Source organism: Antechinus flavipes, chromosome 2 (genome assembly GCF_016432865.1).
Source record: "Antechinus flavipes isolate AdamAnt ecotype Samford, QLD, Australia chromosome 2, AdamAnt_v2, whole genome shotgun sequence".
Lineage (NCBI taxonomy): Eukaryota > Metazoa > Chordata > Mammalia > Dasyuromorphia > Dasyuridae > Antechinus > Antechinus flavipes.
In genome coordinates this window covers 558,244,137-558,256,953 of record NC_067399.1, presented here as the reverse complement: position 1 = coordinate 558,256,953, position 12,817 = coordinate 558,244,137, and the positions used below count along the sequence as shown (strand labels likewise).

Genomic DNA, 12,817 nt, shown 5'->3' with positions numbered 1-12,817 from the left:
GGAAGCTTGGTAACACCACCCAGCCCCTCCCACCAAAAAAGCAGATTCTTTTTGGGTTTTTTTCTTTTTCTTTTTCTTTTTTTTTTTTTTTTTTTTTTTTTTTTTTTGCTAGTTTGTCTTTGATTCTTCTCTGACAAAATGAGCAAAATATTGAAATGGACCTTAACCATTGACAACTTCTATACGGATAGAGAGCAGACTCTAAACCCTGAGGAGGCTAAAAACAGACTGTCTCCAGGGGAATCCCCAAAGGAGGAGATCATCTGTTCCTCAGCACAGATGAATCTCATAGAAGAAATTAAAAAGGCTCTCACAAGAGAGCTAGAAGAAAAATGGGAAAAGGAGAGGGAGGCTTGGCAAGAGAGTCTGGAGAAGTCATCCCACTCATTTAAAGACAGAGTGGATAAAGAAATCAAATCATTGAAAAATAGGATTAGTGAACTGGAAAGAGAAAATAGCTCTCTAAAAAACAAAATTGGTGAAATGGAAAAAAATTCCATAGAAAAAAACAACTCACTTAAAAATTCAATTGGACAACTAGAAAAAAATATTTAAAAAGTGAGTGAAGAAAATACTTCATTGAAAATCAGAATCAAACAAATGGAATTGAATGACTCGAAAAGACAACAAGAATCAGTTAAGCAAAACCAAAAAAATCAAATGATGGAAAAAAAAATGTGAAATACCTTCTTGGGAAAACAACAGACCTGGAAAACAGATCTAGGAGAGACCATCTGAGAATTGTTGGATTCCCAGAAAAGTATGATGAAAAAAAAAAAAAAAAAAGAACCTGGACACTATTTTCAAGGAAATTATCAAAAAGAACTTCCCAGAAGTCATAAAAACAGAGGGTAAAATAGACATTGAAATAATTCATCGATCACCTATCCCAAAATCAAAACACCAAGAAATATAGTGGCCAAATGCAAGAACCTTCAGATGAAGGAAAAAATACTGCCAGCGGCTAGAAAAAATCAATTCAAATATAGAGGAGCCACAATAAGGATTACCCAGGATCTAGCAGCATCTACATTAAAAGATTGAAGGGCCTGGAATGTGATATTCTCAAAGGCTAAGGAACTTGGTATGCAACCAAAAATAACTTACCCAGCCAGAATGAGTATCTTTCTCCAGGGAAGAAAATGGACATTCAATGAAATAAGCAAATTTCACCTATTTTTGATGAAAAAACCAGAACTTAACAAAAAAAAAAATTTGATCTACAATTATAGAACTCAAGAGAAACCTAAAAAGATAAAAAGAAATCTTGGGAACTATATTTCTGCTATAAAGATATATAAAGAATGCATGTATATCTTGTTCTAGAAACTAGGGGTGGAAAGGACATTGTACCAGAAAAAGGACAAAAGCTGGGGTACTACATCTCACAAAGAGGCAAAGGAAACCTATTATATCTGAGAGAAAGAATGGGGGAGGGGAATGAATATAGTGTGTATCTTACTGCTATCAGAATTGGCTTTAAGAGAAAAATTTAGACATATTCAATTTATGGTGAAACTTCTCCCACCTCATTGAAAAGTGGTAAGGGGAAGCTCTGCCTGCTTTGGTTTAGAGAAGCAACTCTTACTTGATCCCTCCTTTTCCTCCCCCATCCCCACCCCCAGCTAATCCAGCAGCATGTCTCAGACTGAATTTGACCAAGTTACAGAAGAAGTGAAAAACTTGAAGTCCAAACCAAATGATGAGGAGATGTTGTTCATCTATAGTCACTACAAACAAGCCACAGTGGGAGATATAAATACAGAGCACACAGGTATGATGAACTTCAGAAGCAAAACTAAGTGGGATGCCTGGAATTTTTTGAAAGGAAAATCTAAAGAAGATGCCATGAAAGCTTACCTTGCAAAAGTGGAAGAACTGAAAAAAAATACAGAATATAAAAGAAACTGTATTTAAATAATCAGCCATGCACTTGGAAGTGAAATTAAAATAATGCTTTGTTTTCCTAATTCTGTGGTCAAAATCAAACCCTTGTAAATAATATGCAGCAGTGACAGTTGGCATGACTACTCTAGGCCCATCAGGTTACACAGCTGTCTAGCTGTTGAATTGAAAAGTGAAACAGTTAATAATCTTGGCTCAGTAGCTTTAATTGGTAAATCAATAAAGTGCATTTGTTACTTAAAAAAAAATGGGAAGGGAAAAGTGAAAAGGGAAGGAAGCTACGCAGAAGGAAATACAGAAACTATGAGGAAAAGGAGTAAGATAGGGGGAAGAACTCTAAAGTGGGGAAAGGGATACTAAAAAGGGAGGGCTGTGACAAGCAAGTGGTGCTTACAAGCTTAATACTGGGAAGGGGGTCAGGGTGAAAAAAGGGAGAAAAGCATAAATAGGGGTTAATAAGATGGCAAGTAATACAGAATTGATAATTTTAACTATAAATGTGAATGGGCTAAACTCCCCCATAAAGAGGAAGCAGTTAGCAGAATGGATTAAAAGCCAGAATCCTACAACTTGTTGTTTATAGGAAACACATCTGAAGCAGATGTAAAGGTAAAAGGTTGGAGCAGAATCTATTATGCTTCCGGTGAAATAAAAAAAAAGCATGGGTAACCATCCTGATCTCAGATCAAGCAAAAGCAAAGATTGATCTAATTAAAAGAGATAAGGAAGGGCACTATATCTTGCTAAAGGGTAGCATAGATAATGAAGCAATATCAGTATTAAACATATATGCACCAAGTAGTGTAGCATCTAAATTCTTAAAAGAGAAATTAAGAGAGCTGCAAGAAGAAATAGACAGCAAAACTATAATAGTGGGAGATCTCAACCTTTCACTCTCAGAATTAGATAAATCAAGCCACAAAATAAATAAGAAAGAAGTCAAAGAGGTAAATAGAATACTAGAAAAGTTTGATATGATAGATCTCTGGAGAAAACATAATGGAGACAGAAAGGAGTACACTTTCTTTTCAGCAGTTCATGGAACCTATACAAAAACTGACATAAAACCTCAAATCCAAATGCAGTAAGGCAGAAATAGTAAATTCTTTCTTTTCAGATCACAATGCAATAAAAACTACATTCAACAAAAAGCCAGGGGAAAGTAGACCAAAAAATAATTGGAAACTAAATCATCTCATACTAAAGAATGATTGGGTAAAACAGTAAATCATAGACATAATTAATAACTTCACCCAAGAAAACGACAATAATGAGACATCATGCCAAAATATGCGGAATGCAGCCAAAGTGGTAATAAGGGAAATTTCATATCTCTAGAGGCCTACTTGCATAAAATAGAGAAAGACAAGGTCAATGAATTGGGCTTGCAACTAAAAATGCTAGGAAAGGAACAAATTAAAAACCCCCCAGTCAAACACTAAACTTGACATTCTAAAAATAAAAGGAGAGATCAATAAAATTGAAAGTAAAAAAACTGTTGAATTAATTAATAAAACTAAGAGTTGGTTCTATAAAAAAAACCAACAAAATAGACAAACTCTTAGTAAATCTGATTAAAAAAAGGAAAGAGGAAAATCAAATTGTTAAGTCTTAAAAATGAAAAGGGAGAACTCGCCACTAACAAAGAGGAAGTTAGAGCAATAATTAGGAGTTACTTTGCCCAACTTTATGCCAATAAATTTGACAACTTAAATGAAATGGAAGAATACCTTCAAAAATATAGCTTGCTCAGATTAACAGAGGAAGAAGTAAATATCCTAAACAGTCCCATTTAGAAAAAAAAAATAGAGCAAGCTATTAACCAACTCCCTAAGAAAAAATCCCCAGGACTAGATGGGTTTACATATGAATTCTACCAAGCATTTAAAGAACAATTAACTCCAATGCTATATAAACTATTTGAAAAAAATAGGGATTGAAGGAGTCCTACCAAACTCCTTTTACAACACAGACATGGTACAGATACCTCTACCAGGTAGGTTGAAAACTAAGAAAGAAAATTATAGACCAATCTCCCTAATGAATATTGATGCTAAAATCTTAAATGAAATAATAGCAAAAAGATTACAGAAAATCATCCCCAGGATAATACACTATATCAAAGTAGGATTTATACCAGGAATGCAGGGCTGGTTCAATATTAGGAAAACTATTAGCATAATTGACTATATCAATAACCAAACAAACAAAAACCATATGATCATCTCAATAGATGCAGAAAAAGCATTTGATAAAATTCAACATTCATTCCTAATAAAAATACTTGAGAGTATAGGAATAAATGGACTTTTCCTTAAAATAGTCAGGAGCAAATATTTAAAACCATCAGTAAGCATCATATGAAATGAGAAAAAACTGGAACTTTTCCTAGTGAGATCTGGAGTGAAGCAAGGTTGCCCACTATCACCATTATTATTCAATATTGTATTAGAAACTCTAGCCTCGGCAATAAGAGTTTAGAAAGAGATTAAAGGAATTAGAGTAGGCAATGAGGATTCCAACAATCACTCTTTGCAGATGATATGATAGTATACCTAGAAAATCCCAGAGATTCCACTAAAAAGCTATTAGAAATAATCCATAACTTTAGCCAAGTTGCAGGATACAAAATAAATCCTCATAAATCCTCAGCATTTTTATACATCACCAACATGATCCAACAGCAAGAGATACAAAGAGGAATTCCATTCAAAATAACTGTTGACAGCATGAAATATTTGGGAATCTATGTACCAAAGGAAAGTCAGGAATTATATGAGCAAAATTACAAAAAACTTTCCACACAAATAAAGTCAGATTTAAATAATTGGAAAAATATTCAGTGCTCTTGGATAGGCTGAACGAATATAATAAAGATGACAATACTCCCTAAACTATTTATTTAGTGCTATACCAATCAGACTCCTATGAAATGTTTTATTCATCTAGAAAAAATAACAACAAAGTTCATATGACGAACAAAAGGTCGAGAATCTCAAGGGAATTAATGAAAAAAAAATCAAATGAAGGTGGCCTAGCTGTATCTCATCTAAAACTATATTATAAAGCAGCAGTCACCAAAAACATTTGCTATTGGCTAAGAAATAGATTAGTTGATTAGTGGAATAGGTTAGGTTCACAAGACAAAATTGTCAACTATAGCAATCTAGTATTTGACAAACCCAAAGATCCTAAATTTTGGGATAAGAATTGATTATTTGACAAAAACTGCTGGCATAACTGGAAATTAGTATGGCAGAAATTAGGCATGGACCCACACTTAACACCATAGACTAAGACAAGATCAAAATGGGTCCATGATTTAGGCATAAAGAACGAGATTATAAATAAATTAGAGGAACATAGGATAGTTTATCTCTCAGACTTGTGGAGGAGGAAGAATTTTGTGACCAAAGATGAACTAGAGACATTATTGATAACAACATAGAAAATTTTGATTACATCAAATTAAAAAGCCTTTGTAAAAACAAAACTAATGCAAACAAGATTAGACGGGAATCAACAAAATGGGAAAACATCTTCACAGTTAAAGGTTCTGATAAAGGCCTTATTTCCAAAATATAGAGAGAATTGATTCTAATTTATAAGAAATCAAGCCATTCTCCAATCGATAAATAGTCAAAGGATATGAACAGACAATTTTCAGATGATGAAATCGAAACTATTTCCACTTATATGAAAGTGTTCCAAATCCCTATTGATCAGAGAAATGCAAATTAAGACAACTCTGAGATACCACTACACAAAAATTGTCAGATTGGTTAAGAGGACAGGAAAAAATAATGATGAATGTTGGAGGAGATGTGGGAAAACTGGGGACACTGATGCATTGTTGGTGGAGTTGTGAATGAATCCAATCATTCTGGAGAGCAATCTGGAATTATGCCCAAAAAGTTATCAAACTTTGCATACCCTTTGATCCAGCAGTGCTACTACTGGGCTTATACCCCAAAAGAGATACTAAAGAAGGGAAAGGGACCTGTATGTGCCAAAATGTTTGTGGCAGCCCTGTTTGTAGTGACTAAAAACTATAAAGTGAATGGATGCCCATCAATTGGAGAATGGTTGGGTAAATTGTGGTATATGAATGTTATGGAATATTATTGTTCTGTAAGAAATAACCAGCAGGATGAATACGGAGAGGCTTTGAAAGACTTACATGAACTGATGCTAAGTGAAATGAGCAGAACCAAGAGATCATTATATACTTCAATAATGATACTGTATGAGGATGTATTCTGACAGTAGTGGATTTCTTCAACAAAGAGATCTAACTCAGTTTGATCAATGATGGACAGAAGCAGCTACACCCAAAGAAAGAACACTGGAAAATGAATGTAAACTGTTTGCATTTTTGTTTTTCTTCCCAAGTTATTTCTACCTTCTTTATCTAGGATATAGTATGACATGTTTAATATGTATAGGACCGCTTGCCATCTTGGGGAGGGAGTGGAGGGAGGGAAAAAATTGGAACAGAAGTGAGTGCAAGGGATAATGTTGTAAAAAATTACCCTGGCATGAGTTCTTTCAATAAAAAGTTATTTTTAAAAAGTTTTTAAAAATCTCTAATCTTAAAATCCATTTCTAATATTCAAGTGATTACAAGTTATTAATAATTTTCAGATGAAATTATATAATCAATTACCAACTAGTAAAAACATTCAAAATCACTAAACATTGGAGAAGCAATTAAGATGGAACAGTAGATAAAGTGCTAGGTCTAGAGATGAGAAGAACCATCTTCTTGAGTTCAAATCTGGCCTGAAATTACTAACTTTGTGACCCTGGGCAGGTCATTTAACACTGTTCAGTCTTAGTTTCCTCATCTTCAAATTAACTAGAGAAGGGAATGGCAAACCAGTTCAATATTATTGCCAAGAAAACTCTAAATGCTGTCATAATGACTCAGACACGCCTGAAACAACTGAATAGCAACAATAATCATTAGAGATGCAAATTAAAATTACTCAGTGTTAATAGTATTTGTCCATAAAGTTTGCCATTATAAAAGAGAGGGAAACTATTGGAGGGATTATTAGAAAACAGGCATTTTACTTCACTGAAGGCAGAGATGTAAATTAATTCAATGATTCTTGAAAATAATTTAGAATTAAAAAGAAAAGTTACTAAATTGTTCATAAACTTTAAGATTCCACCAGAAGGTTTTTGATAGGAAGATAAAATCTATATGTATATAAAAGTTCTTAGGATCATAATTTGTGAAAAAATAAAAAGCTGGCAAGAAATACATGTTCATATCTAACATATATAGGACTGCTTGCCATCTAGGGGAGCATTGGAGGGAGGGAGGGGAAAAAATCGGAACAGAAATGAGTACAAGAGATAATATTGTGGGGAAATTGCCCTGGCATGGATTCTGTCAATATAAAGTTATTATAAAATAAAATACTAAAAAAAGAAAATAATAGGTAAAAAAAAAAAAAGAAATACATGTTCAATGATTGAAACCTAGCTGAATAAATTATGCTGTATGAATGTAATTGAACATTAGGGTCTCATAAGAAATAATATTTGAAGAATTCAGAGAAACAGAGAAAGATATGTAAAAAGTGATGCAGAATGAAGCAAATTAAAGCAAAAAAAAAAAAATCCCAGCAACTACAGCAACAAGGCAAGGCAACAAAATTGTGGTCTAATACAATATTTAATGTTCATATGGTATTTTAAAAGAAAAAGATACTGCCCTCTTTTCTTTAAAATTTTTTTTTCAATAACTACTTGAAGGTAGTAGGGTTTTGTATATATGCTAGAATATGTTTACTATCAAAACAAATATTGTCAAGAAATTAAAAAAAAACATAAATATATATACTTATGGAAATTCATAGGTACTATCTTGTAACATTAAAATGCTAGTTTAAAGAATCTGATTTTTCAAGAACACAATCTAGTCTTAGCATTTAACCTCCATTTCCCTGTGTCAGTCAAGAATCAGAATTTTAGAGCTAGAAAGAATCAGAGAAAACTCTTTAAGCTTCTAAATTTTGTGGTTAGGCTTCTCTCATCTAGAACCACATCCCACACCATCTCTAAACACACAACTACACACCTCCACCCATATCCATACACTCCCCCCACTATCCCCCGACACACACACATACACACACAAGCCAGAGTTTCAAATTCTTTCAGTCTTTTTGGGTGAAGACCAAGGTTCCAAATCAGAATTTGATATAGATGTACCTTTGCCACTGGAACTAAAAATGGAGGTGGGAATCAAAACTGTTGTCTTGTATCTGTAGACACATCAGAAACATTTTAGGTTTTCTCAGAACTCCCAGAATGCACAAGACATATCCCACACTGTAATCGGGATGAGTTAGAAGGCAAAAAAAAAAAAAAAAGAGAAGAGGAAAAGAAACACAAGGGAAGGGAAAGAGGAAAAAAAAAGGCAGAAAGAGAAGGAAAGGGAGCCAGATAATTTAGGAAAAGTGGGAGGGTTATCCAGTAATTTCTCTAGTTACTTAAGTTTACATTTCTATACCAAATTAAGATTCTATGGCCATTATAAATTATTAGTAAAAAGTAAAATCAGGATACCAATAATTAAAGAGATTTGGGTGTCTTGATTTTACTTTTTGCTAATAATTTATAATGGCCATAGAATCTTAATTGATATCTGAATCAAACTACCGAGAATATTTTATGCTTATTCTTTAAAATTTATCATAGCCCCATATTTGATTTCCTGCTCCTTTTCATCCCTGAACTTTATTGTGGCCATTGAAATTATTTTACCCAGGCTATTATTTTCTCTTATCTTGATGAGAACAGGAACCCTAAATAATCTGCATCTATTTTTATGTCACTATTTTCATTGATGGTAGCACAATCTTAATAGCTTCAATGATATTTGGATCCTTACTCTTTCTCTTTATCTCTAATTACTTGTCAAGTCTTTTCATTTTTGTTTTTGTATTTCTGGATACTAATGGGAGATACATGGTAGTTGTTTAATAAATGTTTACTAATTGATCAATTACTTCTAATGTCAAAATATGCCATTTGTCCCTTCCTTTCAAGTCCCATTGCTCCCACATTAGTATACACCCTCATTACCTTTCACTTTAATTGTTGAAATAGTGCCCTAATTGGTTTGCTTATCTTGTGTCTCTCCTGTCTTTTGACCATCCTTTCTTTACATTAATATCAATAGAATCATTTCACTTCAATAGCATCTTCAACCTTATTCATTTGCATCTGATTATTTACTAAATGAAATCTAAACTGCTAGACTAGCATTCAAGGCTATCTACAGTCTAGTTATGAATACTCTCTTTGCAAGCTTATTTTACAATATATTTTTTCACTTATTTGATATTCTAGCCAATAGTTTATTCCCTATTCACCAACTTTGTCTAGACATAGATAGGCTCGTGCCTTTATCTGCATTGTCCTTGCAGGTAAACTGGACAACCCATCACCTCCATCTCCACTTAGTAATATGCTTCTCCCCTTTCAAGGCCCAGATTAAGTGTCATTCTTTTCATTACATACTGATGCCCTAGCTAAAAAGTATTTTTATTCCTCTTTAAATCTTTCATAACATGCAATTTCATTACATGTGTAATGTATTTCCTGAATTGTTTCACTATTATTATTGTATGATTTTTTTAGGTTTTATTATTGTGTGTTTTATCTCATTATTCCAATTAGATTGTAAACTTTTTGAGAACAGGAACCATTTTTCATCTTTATATGACAGTGTCTGACATACTGCCTTACCTTAACACAAGTTTATTTATCTGGCTTATCTGTATAATGAAGAATACATAATCTCACCCAAAATGCTTGTAACTCATGTCATGTCTCTATGAATCCAAAAACAGCAGTGAGAAATCTTGCCTTACCATTATTCCATCTACAGTGGCAAGCCTGTCTTCTATCTCATAGAGTAGTAGCAATCAGACAACATAGAACAGAGGCATGAGTAAAATAAAGGCAGGGTAGAGCACAAATGCAATGGAAAAAGAAGATATTGGACATCAAGAAAGATAGGTTCTAGCTGGGTTTAGGACCATGGAAAATAATGATACATAATTTATGTAATTCTTTAAGGATTGCAAAATACTTTCCTCAAAACAAGCTTAAGTGGTTCTGTGCTCAGAACACAGGACTGGGAGTAAGCAAGAACTGAGTTTGAATATTGCTTTAGACTCTTAATATTTTTGTAACCTCAGGCAAGTTACTTAAAAAAAAAAACTCGATGGCTCAGTTTCCTCATCTTACACATGGGGATAATAATAAGACCTCCCTGAGAGGGTTACTGTTGGGATTAAATGAAATAACATGTAAAGTCTTTTGTAAACCATAAAACACTACATAAATACTATTATTATTGTCATATAAATAAGGAAAGTATTATCTCTATTTTAAAGATGACTAAATTAAGGCTTAAAGAATTAAGGATTTCTTCCATAGTAACACAGCTAGTGAAGGTCAAAGCTAGGCTTCACATCTATTCAGGACCAGGTGCCCCCAATGCCAAGGCCAATCTTCATCCTCCTGCTGGATCACCCCCTGGTTAATCTCTATGGACATTAGTTTCCTTTTTCTATAAAGCAAAGGAATTAAACTAATCCAGAATTCTTAACCTGGGGTCTGTTAGGCTTTTCTTTTTAATATTTTGATATCTGTGTTTTCACATAATTGGTTTCCTTTGAATTTCTATATTTTCTTTTGTTGATTTGAAAACATCAGTCTGAGAAGAGGTCTGATCACTTCACCACACTGTCAAAACTTTCCATCACACCAAAAAAAATTAAGAACCCTTGGACTAGATTCTCAGGTTCCTCTTTTTTTTTTTCTCCATCTCATTCTATAATTTCTAAATGCCAAGGTCTTCAGTTGTATTAATGTTTGCTACCTTTTTTTGTTCCCTGTGTATGTTCTTTCCTTTGACAAATGGATAATGTGATTATTGTTGTTGTTTGTCCTTCATTCTTGAAGAGGACCAATGACATCACTATGGTGATGACTTGTGTGTGAAATGGTTTCAAGTGAGGCAGTCACCAACCTCATTCTGTTTCAAATCTAATTTTTCATTAAAGAAATTATATAGTACAGGATATAAAGCACTAGACTCAGAGTCAGGAAAAGCCAAACTCAAAACTAGCCTCAGATCCTTAATAGTTATATAATCTTGGACAAGTCATGGCATAAATCACTTCTTGCCTCAGTTGCTTCATTTGGAAAATGGAGATAATAAAAGTGCCTTTTTTTCAGGATTCATGTAAGGATTTAATGAAAAAAATATATAATGCCGTTTACAAACCTTGAAGTTATATAAAAGCAAAATAACAACAAAATTCATATGGAACAATAAAAAGTCGAGAATCTCAAGGGAATTAATGAAAAAAAAAATCAAATGAAGGTGGTCTAGCTGTACCTGATCTAAAATTATATTATAAAGCAGCAGTCACCAAAACCATTTGGTATTGGCTTAGAAATAGATTAGTTGATCAATGGAAAAGGTTAGGTTCACAAGACAAAATAGTCAACTATAACAATCTAGTGTTTGACAAACCCAAAGATTCTAAATTTTGGGATAAGATTTCATTATTTGATAAAAATTGCTGGGATAACTGGAAATTAGTATGGCAGAAATTAGGCAAGGACCCACACTTAACACCACCTACCAAGATAAGATCAAAATGGGTCCATGATCTAGGCATAAAGAATGAGATTATAAATAAATTAGAGGAACATAGGATAGTTTATCTCTCAGACTTGTGGAGGAGAAAGAAATTTGTGACCAAAGATGAACTAGAGACCATTACCAATCACAAAATAGAAAATTTTGATTATATCAAATTAAAAAGCCTTTGTACAAACAGAACGAATGCAAACAAGATTAGTAGGGAAGCAACAAACTGGGAAAACATCTTTACAATTAAAGGTTCTGATAAAGGCCTCATTTCCAAAATATATAGAGAACTGACTCAAATTTATAAGAAATCAAGCCATTCTCCAATTGATAAATGGTCAAAGGATATGAACAAACAATTTTCAGATGAAGAAATTGAAACTATTACCACTCACATGAAAGAGTGTTCCAAATCATTATTGATCAGAGAAATGCAAATTAAGACAACTCTGAGATATCACTACACACCTGTCAGATTGGCTAAGATGACAGGAAATAATAATGATGAATGTTAGAGGGGATGCGGGAAAACGGGGACACTGATGCATTGTTGGTGGAGTTGTGAACGAATCCAGCCATTCTGGAGAACAATCTGGAATTATGCCCAAAAAGTTATCAAACTGTGCATACCCTTTGATCCAGCAGTGTTTCTATTGGGCTTATACCCCAAAGAGATACTAAAAAAGGGAAAGGGACCTGTATGTGCCAAAATGTTTGTAGCAGCCCTGTTTGTAGTGGCTAGAAACTGGAAAATGAATGGATGCCCATCAATTGGAGAATGGCTGGGTAAATTGTGGTATATGAATGTTATGGAATATTATTGCTCTGTAAGGAATGACCAGCAGGATGAATACAGAGAGGCTTGGAGAGACCTACATGGACTGATGCTAAGTGAGATGAGCAGAACCAGGAGATCATTATACACTTCGACAATGATATTGTATGAGGATGTATTCTGATGGAAGTGGATTTCTCTGACAAAGAGACTTAACTGAGTTTCATTGGATAAATGATGGACAGAAACAGCTACACCCAAAGAATGAATACTGGGAAATGAATGTGAACTATTTGATTTTTGATTTTCTTCCCAAGTTATTTTTACCTTCTGAATCCAATTCTCCCTGTGCAGCGGGAGAACTGTTCGGTTCTGCAAATATGTATTGTATCTAGGTTATACTGCAACATATTTAACATATATAGGACTGCTTGCCATCTTGGGGCGGG

The 12,817-nt window shown here is 33.6% G+C and overlaps 1 protein-coding gene across 1 annotated transcript; it reads left to right on the top strand.

Annotated features, from left to right (window-relative positions):
- The first annotated feature begins 1,638 nt into the window (after positions 1-1,638).
- LOC127551353 (acyl-CoA-binding protein-like) lies at positions 1,639-2,153 on the top strand. The gene has a single exon (XM_051981035.1). The coding sequence runs from the start codon at positions 1,639-1,641 to the stop codon at positions 1,915-1,917; it is 279 nt and encodes a 92-aa protein (XP_051836995.1). The 3' UTR covers positions 1,918-2,153.
- The last annotated feature ends 10,664 nt before the right edge of the window (positions 2,154-12,817 follow it).